General features: G+C 44.1%; 1 protein-coding gene across 9 annotated transcripts in view; it reads left to right on the forward strand.

Moving 5' to 3' along the window:
- The window catches only part of SEZ6L (seizure related 6 homolog like), a 214,421-nt gene that overhangs the window by 171,773 nt on the left and 22,872 nt on the right, over positions 1-19,776 (forward strand). For 7 of the 9 annotated variants that reach the window (XM_054470080.2, XM_054470081.2, XM_054470083.2 and 4 more), the window contains exons 11-12: positions 6,618-6,812; positions 10,468-10,659. In XM_054470080.2, the coding sequence (XP_054326055.2) occupies positions 6,618-6,812; positions 10,468-10,659 (387 nt within the window). The remainder of the gene's footprint in view (positions 1-6,617; positions 6,813-10,467; positions 10,660-19,776) is intronic. The other 2 variants (XM_054470087.2, XM_054470086.2) reach the window with 1 other exon arrangement.

Below are 19,776 nucleotides of genomic sequence, written 5' to 3' on the forward strand. Positions count from 1 at the left end.
TCTCCTCTAAGGCCTCTTCTTTTCCTGTAGCCTCGTTGAACAAGGACAGTCTTCCTCTCGCATTTCTTGTACTCTAGGAGCTATAGATGCAAAAGATGTCTTTCCTGATCCTCAATGTGGCCCCCAAACCATGTCTCTCCTGCTCATCCTAAAACAAACAAAACAAAAAAACAACCTGCTATCAAATTCAAGCTAAGCTCACACACTCCTATGACCCCTCCTGTGCTTTCATCCAGTCACACTCTTCCCTTCTCATTCCCCACCCTGTAACTCTCCCTCATTCATTACTGGCTCTACGACCCACCCCTTTTCAACCTTTAAACCCTAGAGGGTCCCAGGCTCCATCCTGGACTGTATCCTCTCTTCCAGCTAGGCTCACTCCCTCCATGCCCTCATTAGGTCCCATGGTTTTAAACAGTACCAATATCCATTGACCAGTTCATACTTACAACCTTGACCTTAAACTCCAAATCCATCTATCCAACTCCCTGCCAACTCCTCCCTTGCCTCCATCCAGTAGACATCTCAGATTTAACATGGCCAAACAGAATGATTTCTTTTCCTACCCACCACCACCACTACCCAACAGCATCCCCTGCTATCTGCCAATCCTAGGAAATGAGACCACAGCTCTCCTGGTTTCTCAGGCTGCTTCCTCCCTCCTTGCCCCCATATCCAATCCATCCTCTCAACTCCACTTTTCAATATGTCTCAAATCCAAGCACATGTCCCCGTCTTTCTATGGCCACCACTCTAGTCCAAACTACCAACATTCCCAGATGTCAGAGGACTGGGACACCATGAAGTCCCACTGATTCCAGCCCCAGAAGAGACTTGCACTAACAGAGGAACTGGTCCAGTCCTGTCATGTTCCAGCAGAAGAAACCCTGAACAAGCAAGGATGAAGTGTTGCTCATCAGGGGCAGAGCTGAGCTTCCATCCACGCTTCCTCATCCCCAGCTCCAAAGCTTCCTCCACCCCCAATATTTTGGGCAGCAGTGGAGAACCTGGGAGACACAGAGGGTAATTAAGACCTAACATCCTTTGACATCCAGAAGAATGGGTGAGTGGTTGCACCCCAAGAATTTCAATGGGCAGGATTCGGCCAGTGATTAGGAAATGTGCTTGCACTTCCCAGGAATTAGATTGGCATCTTGATTTCCAGGATGGAGCAGAGAAAAGGAGAATTCATCCCACCCAGCCCTCTGCCACCATCACTACCACCAAAGACCCTGTGGTTGGAGCAAGATTCCATGTCTTTGGTTCTTTCTCCCCCTTCACTTAAAGAATTGTCCATCTCAGCCGGGCGTGGTGGCTCACGCCTGTAATCTCAGCACTTTGGGAGGCTGAGGCGGGCAGATCACGAGGTCAGGAGACTGAGACCATCCTGGCTAACATGGTGAAACCCCATCTCTACTAAAAATACAAAAAAAAAAACAAAAAAAAAACATTAGCCGAGTGTGGTGGCAGGCACCTGTAGTCCCAGTTACTCGGGAGGCTGAAGCAGGAGAATTGCTTGAGCCCAGGAGGCAGAGGTTGCAGTGAGCCAAGATCGTGCCACTGACTCCAGCCTGGGTGACAGAGCGAGAATCTATCTCAAAGAAAAAAAGAAAAAAGAAAAGAAAAGAATTGTCCATCTCTAACTAGGTTGGTGCAGAAGTAATTATGGTTTTTGGAGTTTTAATTTGCAAAAACTGCAATTACTTCTGCGCCAACCTAATAATATGAATTGTCCTCTCTGTACCAGCACTTGCACCTAAAAAACAAGCTACCCCCTTGACCATGGGCTGTTTCAAGAAGCCTCATGCATGCCAAAGTACGTTCCTTGCATTTTTATTTCCAGATGATGAACATTTTTCATCCCTGCCTGCTACATGTCCACCTCTCAGAGAGGCTAACACGAGTATTGATTTTCCTTTTTATGTTTCCCAGGGGCCTTTTTACCTTTGATTGTGCTGCTAAATATTTTCAGAGTGTTATTGCTACAATTTCTTGTGGGTTCCCCGCTCTTTTCTGGGCAGTGCCCTGGGCTTCAGGGGATAACTCATGTTGGCTGTCCAGGCAATGTACCCTCCAGACTCAGCTGCCTTTGGAGGAAGTCTCTGGGCTCCTGGCTCCTGTCTCTCTCCTTAGACATCCTCTCCCTCTCCACTGAAAGATGAGGTCATGGTTTTTGCTCATTTATCTCCCCTAGTGCCCAAGTCAGTATTCCAAACCTGCATTCAGCTTGATGGCAAAAAAAAAAAAAAATCTGACTCTGACTCTATCCAAGTCTGGTCAAGGTTAACCAGAAAGTCTGGCCAGTGTTCAGTTTGGCAATATCTTGAAGAAGAAGTGTTTTTGTTAATTGAAGTTGAAACTTTTTGTGATTTGTGTGACAACTTACAGTTGGCAAGCACTTTAACATATATTATTTTATTTCATCTTCAAATGCATTATCTCCATTTTCCAGAGGATTTGGTTCACAAAAAATCACTGGACACCTCCTATATGCTAGGCTCTGCACACTAGGATATAGAGATGAATAAAATTCTCCCTACCCTTAAGGCATTAGTGGAAATGCAAAAGGCAGTCCCATTAATAGACAATATCAGGATCACAAGCTGATGCTGTGGGACAGGCAGAAAAAGGATTGCAGAGAATGTTTTTCAGGGATACACAGCTTGGCTAGTTTGGGTAACAAAAAAGAGAGAACAGTTCCTGATTGTTATTCCTGTTAGAGAAACACACAGTTAATTTTACAAGAATGGCAAACAGACAGTTCTAGCTAATTGTGATGCCACTCAGTTGCTTACTACTTATGTTGAAGATCATATTGAAAAGAACTCCAAGGAGGTCATGCCTAAAGTCTATGGCAAAGAATGTCATGATTGATCAGAGATGCCTGCCATGGGCATGAGACGGGTATTTGCTCTTCTGGTCTAGATTTTACCATACGCAGATCTAACTCCCATTCAATGGATGCATCAGATGGTAGGGTCAGGGGTTCCTGTGGTCACTAGAGAATTCTGAAGATCCTATATCGACCTAAATGCCTAAGCCCAGCTCTGGAAGGTGGCCAAAGTTAATCTGCTATGATTGCAATTAGAGCATTCCACAGGAAGACTCTGGGACTACGTGGTTCTAGAATGTGAATTCTACTCGCAATATTCACCTTTGAACAGAGAGATGCAAAGACCCATTCACTGTTTCCTGTTCTTTGCCCACTGTCTATGGCCAAATGCATGGGATGGAAGGGATTAAGAAACAGATATGAGTAAGCAGTGCTTTTTGAGAAGACTTTGGTTATTTGTCGTGTGTTTATTCCTCCAAGTCTAGGATAATAACTAAGCTCCACATTGTAAGTCAACTCCAATCAAATGACAGTAGCTCTCTGGAGTGCTGTTTTGAGGATTGGGAGGTTTCCTCTTGATTCAAACAGAGGGCTGTGCTTGATTAGTGATGTCTGCCATGAGCATGAAATGGTAGATGGTGGTGTGCATTCAGTGCATTTGTACATTTCTTTTGCACAAAAATTGAACCTTGGTGCTAATCTTGTCCATGAGACTGAAACCATGACTTCAGATCCCTGTATTTCTAGCGTCTAATAAGATGCTCATAATATCTCAGTCAAACAAACAAATGAATCCATCTAACTCATCTTAGTGTTCACACAACATTATCATATCCTGCATGTTATTTAACTTTCACATTGCCCTTTGGAATAGACAATGTAATAATTCTTCACTCCACTCTGCAAATGAGAACAATGAGGTTAATTGGCATGACCGGGGTCACACCATTTATTTAAAAAAGAAAGAAGAGTAGAAAAGAAGTCTTCCAACTCCTAAGGCAGTTTTCTAATTCTTAGTAAAGTTAACAAGGGCCCATTGGAACAGACCATTCCAGAACCTCCACTTAGGGTGCTTGGTAAAAAAATACATGTTCCTGAATCAGGGTCTCTTGGGTACAAGCCCTGGAATCTGAAGAACAGGAAGGTTATAGGGCAGTTTTCTAATTATTAGCAAAGTTAACAAGGGCCCATGGGGACAGACCATTCTAGAAACCTCTACTTAGGGTACTTGATAAAAATGCATGTTCCTGAATCAGGGTCCCTGGGGTACAGGCCCTGGGATCTGAAGAACAGGAAGATTAAGTGACTTAGCCAAGGCCACCCGGTTAGTAAACAGTGGGGACAAGATTTAAGCCAAGCTTCTACATCGTGGCAGCAACTGAGAAATTACAAATGCAGTGGGTCCACCAAGGAGACAGGAGGTCCCACGGGAGCATGCAGCCATGGTGGCCCATATTGAAAAGTCAGACAAGCAAGCCTTTCTCCGTCTCAAAGCATTTGGCTCAAGGCAGACCACATTTCTGGTGTCTACTCCCATTTCTCCCCTTTCATCCATAGTCTGAGCATCTGCAGCTGTGTCCCAAATCCAGGGCTTGGTTGATTTTTCAGAGGCCTAAAAATAGAGGCTCCTGTCCCCCCCACCAAGCAATTCTCGAAGCTATTTTCTTACCCTTCTTGCAGACACCCATGAGATCTCCTTTCCCCAAATAAAATCATGATGAAATCCCGGGAAAAGCCATTGCTTGGTTCTCAGAACGACTTTCCTGCAGACAGCGGAGGTGCTCTCCTTTCCCCAGAAGCACATAAGAACTGCAAATTAATTATACAACATAATTAGCTCGCTCCTCCAAATCTGTGCAGTGGGCACTTTGAAGCAAGAATAGTAATAGTTTGCCATGCATTGCTACCTTAGCAACAAGAGTTTGTAGGAGAAAAACAGAACAATTACAGAGAAAGACACAATAATAAGCTGTGGGTAGCATTTTCTGGAGTATGGTTCATTTTCACTAACGATATGCAATTGGATTTGAAGAATATACCAACAGTTTATTTTTATTTATTTTTGTTCAAATTGTTTTTTTTTCTTTTCTTTTGAGACAGGGTCTCACTCTGTCACCAAACTTGGGTGCAGTGATGCCTTCATGCTCACTGCAGTCTCGAATTCCCAGACTCAAGCAATCCTCCCACCTCAGCCTCCTGAGTAGCTGGGACTACAGACACGTGCCATCATACCTGGCTCATTTTTTTTAGTTTTGTTATTGTTTTGTAGAGATGGGGGGGGCATCTCCCTACATTGTCCAAGCTGATCTCAAACTTCTGGGCTCAAGCAATCCTCCTGCCTTGGCTTCCCAAAAGTGCTGAGATTATAGGCATGAGCCACTGTGCCCAGCTTATTTTTATTTTGATAGCTAATTATTTCTCTTAATGCATATTAAAAATGCATATATTACTTATTCACCAAACTCATGGATTTATAGATATTCTTAAGATGAAGCTGAGCATATTAGTCTCCTATTGCTGTGTCATAGATTATACCCCAAATTAGCAGTAAACATTTATCATCTTGCAGTTTCTCTGGGTTAGAAATTCAGGAGCAGCATGAGTTGGATGGCTTTGTCTTGGGGTCTCTCATGAGGCTCCCATCAGGATGCCAGCCAGAGCTGCAGTCACCTGAAGGCTTGATAAGCACTGGATGATGAACTTCCAAATGGCTCACACATGTGGCTGGCAAGTCAATGCCAACTGTTGACAGGAGGCCTCAGTTTCTTTTCCCATGGGTCTCTCTGGAGGGCTGCTTGAGCATCCTTACAATATGGCAGCTGCTTCCTCCGAAGCGAGTGATTCAACAGAGAGCAAGGAGAGAACCTTAATGTTGTTATGACCTAACCTTGGAAGCCACCCAGGGCCACTTTTGCAATCTCCTATTCAGTGTTGGTAGGGACTACACAAGAGTGTAAATTCTGCTGGGCACAGTGGCTCATGCCTGCAATCTCAACACTTTGGGAGGCCCAGGCAGTAGGATTGCTTGAGCCTAAGACTTCAAGACTAACCCAGGCAACATAGCAAGAGCTCATCTCTACAGAAAAAAAAAAAAAAAAAAAAAAAAATTATCCAGGCTGTGGTGGTACATGACTGTGGTCCCAGCTACTTGAGAGGCTGAATTGAGAGGATCACTTGAGCCCAGGAGTTTGAGGCTGTGGAGAGCTATGATCATACTCTTGTACTCCAGCCTGAGCAACAGAGACCCTGCCTGTAAAAATAATGATGATGATGATGATAATAATAATAATAATAATAATAATAATAATAATAAATGAAAAGCAAAAGTAAAATAAAAAACAAAAATAAAAAAATTTTTTAAAGAGTAAACCCTCGGAGGTGAGAGTCATCCAGTGACATCTGGTAAGCAGCGGCCACAGTGAGGCAGGTGCTGTTATAATTATTCCCTCATGAAAGGTCAAGAAACCTGAGCTGCAGAGTCAAAAAGTGATTGTCCCCCCATCACACCGTTAGTAAGTGGCAGAGCTAGGATTCTGCCTGACTCGAAATCCTAAACTGGTTTTATCAAACCAAGACAATGTTCAGTGAGTTCAGGGGCCCACAGAGAGAGGTAACCATAAAGCTTCACTATAGATGAGCTCTTGCCAGTTAAGCGATTTTGGAAGCGTGTTGCTCATTTCTAGAGGCTTTTTTTTCTCTTTGCTCATCCCTCTAGCCTTCATAAAAGGAGGCCCCGACAACAAGACTGCTTCCCCCATCTAAGGCTGACATTTCTCTTTTAAAGAGGTGTCAAGGAATGACTCCTGCTCGGATTTACCCGAGATCCAGAACGGCTGGAAAACCACTTCTCACACGGAGTTGGTGCGGGGAGCCAGAATCACCTACCAGTGTGACCCCGGCTATGACATCGTGGGGAGTGACACCCTCACCTGCCAGTGGGACCTCAGCTGGAGCAGCGACCCCCCATTTTGTGAGAAAAGTAAGAGTGGTCTTGTTTCCTTCCTCTAGGTCTCTGGGTGGCAAATCCCTTCTAGGGATCATTTTTGGGTGGGTGCAGTGGAGCTGTTTAATGTAGAATCTGGACTCCCCCTCCTCCACCAGTTCACGAGCATTGCTCACAAATGTCATTTTATAGCCCTCAGTGGAATTACAGACTCAGATGCCTTCAGAAACCTGGCCCATAATGTAAACAAGTGAGATAAGCTGGGTGTGAGACATTAGGGAGTGGTGTGAACTCCAGTGAATGGGAGCGTATGTAACCTGGTGAAAAAGAACATTTGGCTGGGTGTAGTGGCTCGTGCCTGTAATCCTAGTGCTTTGGGAGGCTGAAGTGGGAGGATCACTTGAGCCCATGAGTCTGATAGCAGCCTGGGCAAATACAGTGAGACCCTATCTCTAAAAAATAATAATAAGCATAAAAATTAGCTGGGTGTGGTGGGACACACCTGTAGTCCTAGCTACTCAGGAGGCTGAGATAGAAGGATTGCTGGAAGCCAGGAGTTTGAGCTATGATTATGCCTCTGCCCTTTAGCCTGGGTGACAGAGCAAAACCCTGTTGAGAGGGGTGGCAGGGAGAGAGAGAGAGAGAAAGAGAGAGGAAGGAAGGAAGGAAGGAAAGAAAAAGAAAAGGAAGGAAGGAAGGAAGGAAGAAAGAGAGAGAGAGAAAGAAAGAAAGAAAGAGAAAGAAAGAAAGAAAAGAAAAGAAAGAAAGAAGAAAGAAAGGAGGGAAGGGAGGGAAGGGAGGAAGGGAGGAAGGGAGGGGGAGGGAAGGGGAGGGAAGGAGAGGGAGGGGAGGGAAAGGAGGGAGAGGGAAGGGGAGGGAAGGGGAGGGAAGGGGAGAGAAGGGGAGGGAGAGGGAAGGGGAAGGAAGGGGAGGGAAGGGAGCGAAGGGTAGAGAAGGGAGGGAGGGGAGGGTGAGGGAAGGGGAGGGAAGGGGAGGGAAGGGGAGGGAAGGGAGGGAAGGGAGGGAAGGGAGGGAAGGGGAGGGAAGGGGAGGGAAGGGAAGGAACGAAAGAGGGGAGGGAGGGAAGGAAGGAAGGAAGGGAGGGAGGGAAGGAAAAAGAGAAATGGGAGAGGAGAAGAGAGGAAGGGAGAGAAAAATCATTATTATTTAACCGTTTTAAGGGATTGGAATGAATATGAACTAGTTCCCTATAGAAGTCTTCTTACCTGCCTCATTTTTTGCCAAGAAAAGGCCCAAAGTGAGCGAATAAATTTGAATTGGGCCCCTTCTATGTGGGACTGTGTGCATTTCCATGCTGGGTCTCTCACTTATCCTCCATCCAAGACAGCAGAGACCCACCAAATCACCTCTGTTGTTCTCTCTTCTGATGAAATGAGGTCAGAAAAACCCCTTGTCACAATGGTCTCCCCATAGAAGTCGCTGGATTTCATTAACCTTTCGTTGGTTAATCTCCTGTCTTGACGTTGAAAGACATATATAGCCATATCTTAAAATTATGTTGGTAACGATGCTTACTTATAGTACCCAGGCAGTAGTAAAATGATAGAATAGAAAGTGAAAATCTTTGATGATGTTACTCTTTGGAAACAACGCCGCTGTTAAAAATTTATTCTATATTGTTTCAATTGTGTGTGTGTGTACATGCACATCATACATACATTACGTGTCACACATAGACATCTATATATGTGTCATCTGTCATATGTCAATCATAGCTCACTGCAACCTCAAGGTTTTGGGCTCAAGCAGTCCTCCCACCACAGCCCCCCAAAATGCTGGGGTTACAGATGTGAACAACCACACCCAGCTAATTTTTAAAAATTTTTTGTAGAGACAGGGGTCTTGTTATGCTGCCCAGGCTGGTCTCAAACTCCTGGCCTCAGCCTCCCAGAGAGCTGGGATTATAGGCAGGAGCCACCACACCCAGCAGATCCATTCTTACAAACTTCCTGCATCTGCTTTTTTTTCAGCTCAGAAATGTGGATATCTTTTCATATCATATATGTTGTCCAGTTTATTCTCTTTTAATTGGTTTATTGTTTTCCTTTTATCTATATTGATTTTTTAATGTGAAAAGTAATGAAAGTTTATTTTACTACATTCCAGCACTACAGAGAAAGCAGTGAAGGCTCCCCCTCACTTTGTTCTCTTTAGCAGTTGCTCAGAATTTCATGGGATGGCTATGCCATGATATTTAACTCTTTCCCTGTTAAAGTATTTGCAATGTTTCCTTTTTAAAAAAAATCACAAATAATAATGCAATATGCAACCTTATACACAGGTCTTTGGACCCTGATGCAAATTATTTGGGCAAATTCATATATATGCATACATAGTATATATATATAATATATATACAATATATTGTATATATATTATATATATACAATATATTGTATATATATTATATATATACAATATATTGTATATATATAATATATATACAATATATTGTATATATATAATATATATACAATATATTATATATATACAATATATTGTATATATATAATATATATACAATATATTGTATATATATAATATATATACAATATATTATATATATACAATATATTGTATATATATAATATATATACAATATATTGTATATATATAATATATATACAATATATTATATATAATATATATAATATATATACATTATATATAATATATATAATATATATACATTATATATACATTATATATACAATATATTATATATTATATATAATATATATACATTATATATACATTATATATACTATATATTATATATATAATATATATAATATATGTACATACATATAAAAAATACATATATATATTATATATAATATATATATGTATTTTTTTGAGACAAGGTCTCACTCTGTTGCCCAGGCTGGAGTGCAGTGGTGCCACGATGGCTAACTGCAGCCTTGACCTCCCAGGCTTGAGCAATCCTCTCACCTCAGCCTCCTGAGTTGCTGGAACAACAGGTGTACCCCACCATGCCCCATTAATTTTTGTATTTTTTGTAGGGACCAGATCTCGCTATGTTGCCCAGGCTGGTCTCAAACTCCTGAGCTCAAGCGATTCATCCACCTCTGTCTTCCCTTTCAAGTCCTAGGATTACAGGCATGAGCCACCGTGCCCCACCTCTTTGGGCAAATTCTTAAAAGAGGAATTAAATTCAAGGCTATTTTCTCCTGGCCTATTCTCCAGCCACCTTTATCAAGCAAAAGATACATTATCTTCCAAAAAGGAAAAGAACTGAGTTAGGAAACTTTTTTTTTTTTTTTTTTTTTTTTGAGATGTAGTCTCGCTCTGTCGTCCAGGCTGGAGTGCAGTGGCGCGATCTCGGCTCAATTCAAGCTCCGCTTCCCGGGTTCACGCCATTCTCCTGCCTCAGCCTCCAGAGTAGCTGGGACTACAGGCGCCCACCACCAGGCCAGGCTAATTTTTTGTGTTTTTAGTAGAGACGGGGTTTCACCATGTTAGCCAGGATCGTCTCGATCTCCTGACCTCGTGATCCACCCGCCTCGGCCTCCCAAAGTGCTGGGATTACAGGCATGAGCCACCACACCCGGCCAAGTTAGGAAACTTTCTAGATCATTCTGTAATTCTCAGCAAACCCATGGTCATCCAGAGGTCTGACGTCCTCTTGGTCTGGTTTCATCCCGTGTAGTTATGTACTGCACCGACCCCGGAGAGGTGGATCACTCGACCCGCTTAATTTCGGATCCTGTGCTGCTGGTGGGGACCACCATCCAATACACCTGCAACCCCGGTTTTGTGCTTGAAGGGAGTTCTCTTCTGACCTGCTACAGCCGTGAAACAGGGACTCCCATCTGGACGTCTCGCCTGCCCCACTGCGTTTGTGAGTCCTGTTTATTGAATTGGGCCCCCAGTAGGTAGAAGCAGATTCACTTTCTCTTGTTCATGATGGAAGGCTGGGCTGCTAGGAGGAGGCCTTCTGCTTTTCGACAGGGGCTTTTATTATTATTACTATGACAAAACAGTACCTAACACTGATCGGGAGCACACATACTATAACATTTACAGTAAATTTATCATGCATTGCTCTAAGTCTTCTACCAAATTTCACTCTTTCTTCCTCAAGTAGCCCTAGGAGCATAGTATACTTTGTTTGTTTGTTTGTTTGTTTGTTTGTTTGTTTGTTTGTTTTAGACGGAATTCCACTATGTCACCCAGGCTGGAGTGCAGTGGCACCATCTTGGCTCACTGCAATCTCCACCTCCTGGGTTCAAGCGATTCTCATGCCTCAGCCTCCCAAGTAGCTGGGATTACAGGCGCATGCCACCATGCCTGGCTAATTTTTATATTTTTAGTAAAGATGGGGTTTCACCATGTTGGCCAGGCTGGTCTTGAACTCTTGATCTCAAATGATCCACCCGCCTCGGCCTCCCAAGATGCTGGGATTGCAGGCATGAGCCACCACCCTGGCCTCACTGGTTTCATTTTAAGAAGAGGATACTATGCTAGGTGTGGTGGCTCACGCCTGTAATCCCAGCACTTTGGGAGGTCAAGGCAGGCAAATCACTCGAGCCCAAGAGTCTGAGACCAGTCTGGGCAACATGGCGAAACCCTGTCTCTACCAAAAAAATACAGAAATTAGCCAGGCATGGTGGTGTGCACCTATTGTCCCAGCTGCTCAGGAGGCTGAGGTGGGAGGATTGCTTGAGCCCAAGAGGTCAAGGCTGCAGTGAGCTGTGATTGTGTCACTGCACTCTAGCTTGGGTGGCACAGCGAGACCCTGCCTCAAAAAAAAAAAAAAAAAGGAATACTACTTCAAGGCTCTCTAGGGATTCTGATGTACAAACAGTGTTCACAGTCATTGCATAAGGAAAGCATGAAGTTATGTGGAAGGAGCAGAGCCTTACACCGTATTTTTGGGGTTAGAAACTGTCAGCTGCGCTAATATTTTAAATTAGTGTGTTATGAACAACTCCATTAGGAATACAGCCAGTTCAAACTCCAGAAGCCACAGTGAGGTCTTGATAGTGTTGAAGAACCAAGAATTTAACTCTGGGGGGAAAAAAAGAAAAGAAAAAATAGAATTCCTGTGAGCTGATTATAAATTCCCCTACATCTGATGTGAGTAACACTGTGTACAATTTATAGACTTGGCCACCTCCTATAGTGGCTATGTTTTGTGACTTCTCACAACTACCTAAAACAGGCTTCACAAATTTTGATGACCACACTAACAAGCAACTCTACAATTTAGATGAGCAAACTGCAGAAAGGCAACCAGAAAGCAGGAAAGTCCTTGTCCATTTTCATTGGATAGGCTGATACTTACTGAGCACTTACTGTAGGCCAGGTGTCATTCTAAGAATGGCGCATGCATTAACTCTTTTATTCCTGGCAGGAAAATAAAAATGGAGATGTCTTTTGCCTCTCGTTGAAGACAGAGCATGGCCAAATTCACACTCACAAGAGACCTTCCTCTCTGCTCTATTCATGAGCCAGCCAAAGCCAAGTTCCCGTTTGCTAGTTCGTAAATTCAGCTTCCCCAGCCCACAGAAGGGCTTTACTCTACAGACCCCAAAAGAATGAAGAGTTTTAGGCCCATAGCGCTTGCTCCATAGATTTCCCTTAACATCTGATCCTTTTCTTGTGAGAGAAAAATTTCCATTTCTGTGTTCTTATTTTCTCTTCTCAAAAAGGGAGACTTTATTATTCTGTTTCCACAAGTAACAGGGATTCTTGGACCACACAGTCCTGTGTCTCCATCTGTCTTTTTAGTCAGAGTCCCAGAATTTCAGAGCTGAAGGGAATCTGAGAGATAAAATACAATTGCAGGATGACTTAGAGATAAAATGCAACTGCCCCCATTATACAGATAATAACAATAGTTACTTATTGAATGTAAAAGACACATTGCTAAGCACACTGTACATATCTGTAAACATGTGTTTTTGTGTATGTGTGTGTATATATAGTCTGTGTACATATGTGCATATATATGCATATACATATATACTAAGGAAACTGATATTCAGAGGGAAGTACAAATAACAAGAATCATTGCTCATTGAATGTATAAGACACATTTCTTGACACTATATATATATTTGTGAATCTATGCGTGTGTGTGTATTTATACATACACACTAAACCTAGCCCCTTAACCACAACCACACTTGGTCCCCAAGCCCCAGAACCTTGGGCCAAATCCACATTGGTTGGTTCCTGTTATAGGTTGAATCTATCCCCAAAAGATATGTTAAAGTCCTAACCCACAGTATCTGTAACTGCAACCTTGATTGGACATAGCATCTTTGACATCCTAACCCATGGTCTCTGTAACTGTGACTTTGATTAGAACTTCAGAGTTCTAACCCACTGTGTCTGTAACTGTGACCTTGATTGGACACAGCGTCTCTGAAGTCCTAACCCACAGTATCTGTAACTGTGGATTTGATTGGAAATAGAATCTTTGCGGATGTGATCAAGTAAAGCTGAGGTCACACTGGATTAAGATGGGTGTTGATCCAATGACTGTTGTCTTTGTAAGAAGAGGGAAATCTGGACACAGATGGGGACACAGATACAGAGAAGGCCACAGGATGACAGAGGGAGAGATTAGAGTGATGCAGCTGCAAGCCAGGGAGCATGAAGGAAGGACCCCCCTCCACCCTGCAGCATTCAGAGGGAGTGTGGCCCTGCCAACACCTTGATTTTGGACTTCCAGCCTCCCAGCCAAGTTTGTGTCCTAAGCCTCCCGGTTTGTGGTCCTTTGTCAAGGGCAGCCCTAGGACGTGAGTGTCATTCCCATTTCCTTCTGGTGACTGCAAGAGCGATCAGAAGCAGCTACTTTAGTAACTCCAGCTGCAGAGACCCAGAGATGAAAAGCTTAAAACAAAAGCTTCTATTAAAATACTGAAAGGTGGGGGCATCATTTTCTTAAAAAAGAAAAAGCACTTCACCAATGAGACCCAGTCTCTAAAGACCCTCTGAGCTACGGCAGCTGCTGCTGGATTTCCAAGACGCAAGCCTCCCTCCCTCCCTTCGGGAATGCTTTTCCCTGAAATCTCAGCGTTGGATCTGCAGTGCTGAGTAGAGACGGCGGCTTCCCTTACACCCATGCTAATGAGTTCACGAGCCACGCGGGGTGTCAGGAGACACGCGGTACTCCCAAAAGCCTGAAGAAGAGCCCTGTGTGTGGTGGCAGCAACGTGACAAGCGGGCAAGGCTGATGGGAGATAACACAGGAGGCGAGAGATGGTCAGATTCTGGCAGTACGGCTCCTGAGTAAGAGGGAGGATGCAGTCTAGATTCTGAAGGCATTTTTAAGGTTGAGGTTGTCAGACATAAAACAGCTTTGAAACATTTTGTCAAATGAACAAAGGGAACAGCACCCATTTGATGGGCCCTTTCAGTAGGCTGACATTTTCCCCAACACTAACACTCTTCACCCTCACGGAAATTCCACAGGCGCATGCCTGTCCACTTAAAAGCAGGCAAAGAAGGACTGGAGAGGGTGAGTAGCTTTCCTGAGGTCACACAACAGGAAGACCAGAATTCTAACTCAAGCCTGACTAAACCCAAAAGCATCTTCCCAACCTCATCACTCTGCAGTTCAGCTTTTGGGCAAACCTCTGGTGCTTAAGAGTGGACAAAGATCTTCCACCAAGAAGTTCATGAAGCAGACAGAAAACTGCATAAGCCGCTGGGCCAAGTGGTGCGGTGGCTCACGCCTGTAATCCCAACTCTTGTGGGAGGCTAAGGCTGGAGGATCACTTGAGGTCAGGAGTTCCAGACCAGCCTGGCCAACATGGTGAAACCCCTGTCTCTACTAAAAATACAAAAATTAGCCAGGCTTGATGGTGAGCACCTGCAATCCCAGCTACTCAGGAGGCTGAGGCAGGAAAATCGCTTGAGCCCAGGTGGTGGAGGTTGCAGTGAGCAGAGATCACGCCACTGCACAGCAGCCTGGGCAGCAGAGGGAGACACTGTCTCAACAACAAAGGAAAAAAGAAGAAAAGAAAAGAAAACTGTATAAGCTCTGGTTGTCTATAGCCTCTTCCCCAGTTACTTGCCCAAAGCCATAGTTTGGTCCCCTGGGACTGAAAGCCATATCTTTTTAATCCTAGTCCATTTACCCCAGGGCACTTTAAGAACAGACAGGTCAGGCAGAGATAAAGGGAAGAGTCTGGGTGTCAAAGTCAGACACACCCTCCAGCTCTGCTGAGTGACCTTGGGCAAGTAACTTGCCCTCTCTGGGCCTCAGAGCCCCCATCTGTGAAAGAAAATAATACCCTTTACCAAGAAGGATTGTTGGGAGCAACTCACTCAGTCATTCAACTGACTCAGTTGTTCAGGCCTCCTATATGCAGGCACACGCTAGGACAGAGGTTCCCAAACTTTCTCAACTCATGACACCCTTGGTGTCTCAGGAATTTTTTCACAGATTTCCTAGGCCAGAATACCATTTCCATTTATTAAATACCAGTTCCATTCATTAAACAGTTAGGTACAAACAACTGAATGAGTAGTTATCTCTTCACAACACAGTAGCCATTTGAAAAAGTAATGCACATACATTAAAAGAAAAATGGTTTTTTTCATTATTAAATAATGACAATTGCTGGCTGGGCGTGATGGCTTACGCCTGTAATCCTAACACTTTGGGAGGCTGAGGCGGGCAGATTACCTGAGGTCAGGAGTTCGAGACCAGCCTGGCCAACATAGTGAAACCCCGTCTCTACTAAAAAGACAAAAATTAGCTGGGTGTGGTGGCACGTGCCTGTAATCCCAGCTACGTGGGAAGCTGAGGCAGGAGAATCGCTGGAACCTGGGAGGCGGAGGTTGCAGTGAGCTGAGATCATGCCACTGCACTCCAGCCTGGGAGACAGAGCAAGACTCTGTCTCAAATAATAATAATAATAATAATAATGACAATTGCTGCTACGAGGATGTGTATGCCCATTAGGCTGTGCAAAACTTCTTAAACGTTAAGATCAGACGGGACTTCGCCACCCTAATTTCCTGTTCCACATTGATTTTGTCACAGTTAGCACAAGCACTACAAAAAAATCCAGCTTTGCAATGATGAGTCATCATCAAAAGAAAGGTGACGTGATCTAATGTTGAAACGGTGAACTATCTTGAGCTGGTAGTTCACAAGGGTCCAACACATCACTGTGTTTCCTCAGAACTTTTTTTTTTTTTTTGAGACGGAGTCTGGCTCTGTTGCCCAGGCTGAAGTGCAGTGGCACAATCTTAGCTCACTGCAAGCTCCACCTCCCGGGTTCACGCTATTCTCCTGCCTCAGCCTCCAGAGTAACTGGGACTACAGGCACCCGCCACCATGCCCAGCTAATTTTTTTGTATTTTTAGTAGAGACGGGGTTTCACCGTGTTAGCCAGGGTGGTCTCCTGACCTTGTGATCCACCCGCCTTGGCCTCCCAAAGTGCTGGGATTACAGCCATGAGCCACTTTGCCCAGCCCTCAGAACTTTTTTAAAAAATCCCACAGCACCCCCTGTGAGTTCCTGGTGGCATCCTGGGTCACCTTGGTGCACAGTTTGGGAACCCTGGCACTAGCCCTTGGAAAAACAGTAAGGTATAAACAGATATGACCCACATTCTCATGGAGCCTGGGGCCTATTTGGAAAGGAGGGTGGAGAGACAGGTCTATGAAGGAAATCACAATGAATCGTCAGCATCACCTCCTCCAGGAAGTCCTCCCTGATTTCCTAGGCTGGCTTGTGTTTCTGTCCTCAGAATTCCCATGGAACCTACAGTGACATCTGTCACCACAGCTGCTGCAGTTTATTGAAATGATCTGTTTATATGTTTGTAGAATCACATTCCCTAGAGTAAGAAAGAGAAAGAATTTTAAAATATATATATAGAATCAAACACATAACTCACTTGCTAGGATTGTCTCCAGTTGATCCTTGAATCCCCCAAGCCTAAGAGGCTTGACAAATGATGTTACTATTACTGTCATTGATATTGTTAGCAAAACGAATGTGATCTTCATCACACCTCCACTTTGTTGCAACTTCCCCTCTTTGACAGGGACGTGGTGGATGACTCCTAAGGTACCTAACCCAAAGACATAAACCACACCACCAAAACTAACAAGAATCTGACAAATCCAGCAAGGGTTTTATGGGTGGCCCTCAGGAGTCACTTAGCTTGCTTAAGAGACGGCGATTCCCCGGGAGGCCCTGGTTCATCACAGCCCTGAGCCCAGAACACCTGGGATACGAGACATAAGGATTTCCCAGCCTGGACAGAGCCCACAGGTGCTGTGGCCAGACTGTGGCCACGGTAGGAGCTTCCACTGTTGAGCCGTCTCCTGTGGCCACATCTTGGCCAGCATGTCCAGTGTTAGCTGAGTGCCCATCCTCATTTAGAAATCTCTGTCTCTGGGAAAGCGGTCTTTCAGGGAAATCCATGATAACCCTAGGGGATTTGGGTAAAAGAAGGGCCTTTGTTATAGCAGAACCATTAAATGGACAGCACTCAAAACCAGCACGTCCAGGTTTGTACCCCAGCCCTGCCTCTTACAAGCACCATGACTTTATACAAGCCAGCTTTCTCATCAAAAAGATTGAAAAACGAACATGCCAATCATAAATATAAAGGCTTTTAATGAATGGTGTGCCTGGCACATAGCAAGTCTTCAATTAACATTGGCTGCTAATCACCACTCTGTTTCAAAGCTCCACTACTTGTAGGGCATATTGCAAACCATTTGTAACTATTACTAGGGGACTTGATTTTGAGCATTTTGTTCAAATGTGCTCCAGAAATGTACATTTTCTTCTATTGTTAAAGAGAGGGGAAAACAGAAAAAGAAAATAGAAATGAGAGAGGGTTTGTGAGTAGATCTACAAGGCCATCGGTCCAATTCATTTGCATTCCTGGAAGAGAACGCCTGGAGTTACACTAGTTGCAACCCGAATTGTTTAAAACATTCGACCAGTGGTTTTCAACCAGAGGTGATTTTGCTTTCCAGGGTACATGTGTCAATACAATTTCTACAGAAATTATGAGTTGTCACAACTTGTCAGGGAAGAGGGGTGCTACCGGCTTCTAGCAGGTCAGGGCCCGGGATGCTGTTCAATATCCTCCAGTGCCCAGGACAGCCCCCACCACAAAGAATTATCCATTCCAAATGTAAATCCTGTCTAAGTTGAGAAAGCCTGCCTTAGATGATCTTATTTCAAAGTGTGACTACATGTCACTGCCTAGCCATGTCTCGGCTAAGGTCCAGCCTGTTTATGGGCAGGAAAAAAATGGAGTACAGAGACATAAGCAACTCGCTCAAGGTGGTGCAGCAGACACAGGCCTCCAGTTTCAAATTCAAGCTCCTATTCCTTTGACTCTTCTGCCATCTTCTAGGTGCTGAAGATACACACAAGTGCCTTCCAAGAGCTGGTTCCTGGTGGGGAAAAATTCCATATGACATTGTTTTCAAACTCTTACTGAGGACTGGGTCAAAATTGAATCAGGCCGACTTGAAAGCTAGAGAATCCTCAGCTCAAATCGCAGTTCAGCCACTTCCTGCTTGAGTGGACTTTTCACCAGTGAGTTCCACCTGAGCCTCAGTTTTCTCATCTGTAAAATGGCTGCATGGTGCAGTGGTTAAGACCGGACTTGGACCACCTGGATTTGAATCTTATTTATACCATTAACTAGCCTGTGACCTTTGACATGTTACCCAACAGTTCTGTGCTCCATTCGCCTTGGATATAAAATGGGGATGATGACCAGGCATGATGGCTCACGCCTGTAATCTCAGCACTTTGAAAGAACGAGACAGGAGGATCACTTGAGGCCAGGAGTTCAAGACCAGCCTGGGTAACCTCAGGGTCCTCAGGACCCTGTCTTCATAAAAAAATTTTAAATTAGCCAGACATGGTGGTGCACGCCAGTGGTCCCAGCTACTCGGGAGGCTAAGGTGGGAGGATCTCTTGAAAGGGAGGTAAAGGCTGAAGTGAGCTGTGTTCATGCCACTGCACTCCAGCCTGGGGGACAGAATGAGACCCTGTCTCAAAAATAAAAATAAAATAAAGTAGGAATGAAGATATAATATCTGTGTCTTAGGGTTGTTGTGATAACTAAATGAGTTCATAGATATAAAACACTCAAAATGGAATCTGGCTCAGAGAATGCGCTCAGTAAATATTGTAAATGTTGGCTGTTTTGGTCATGATTGCTATTACCTTCAAGGACTTTGCAGAAGGATTAGAAATAATATATGCAAATCATCTAATACAGAATGGTTGTGCAAATATTTTGGAAATTAATTAAATGATAAGTTAATATGTTAACCATGCCAGGACACCAAACCAGTGGTTCTGAGCCCTTGCCAAACTTTAAAATCTCCTGGAGAGTTTTAAAAAGAATACTCTGGGTGACTAAATTAAAATACCATAGGGGGCGGAGCCAGGGTACAGGATAACCCAAGGCCTTTCTAGCACTTAGCCTGGGGGTCCTGCTTCTAGGTCGGCTGTCAATATCCTCCTTTACACCCAGGTCTAACGATTTATACTTTATGCACGTTCTATCTCCCCAGGGCGAGGACAGTGTTTAGCACAGGTTTGGTACCAGGAAATACTTGTGGAATACATACAGGATTGAATTAGTGTTAAGTTACATGAAGGCAGGGACCATGTTCGCCTTGCTCATCATTGTATGCCCGGCGCATGCAATGCCTGACACACACAAGGTGTCCAATAAATATTTGTTGTATTAATTCATCTGTTAATTTATGAAAGAAAACATTTCCAGGGAAAGGTTCATGGGGGATTTCTTTTGTGTTGCCACTGCCACCTGCTGGTCATTTTGCTGCACTGCAGGTAATACGGTAGGGATTTGTGTTCTCTGAAGGGAGCCACCAATGTCAACAAGAAAAAGCCTCCCCGACCAGGGGGCGGGAAAGTGAAGCTTCTCATCTGCGCTTTCCCCAGCACAACTGAGACCACACTGGGTTGGAATGACCCGGTAAC

Source organism: Pongo pygmaeus, chromosome 23 (genome assembly GCF_028885625.2).
Source record: "Pongo pygmaeus isolate AG05252 chromosome 23, NHGRI_mPonPyg2-v2.0_pri, whole genome shotgun sequence".
Classification (NCBI taxonomy): domain Eukaryota; kingdom Metazoa; phylum Chordata; class Mammalia; order Primates; family Hominidae; genus Pongo; species Pongo pygmaeus.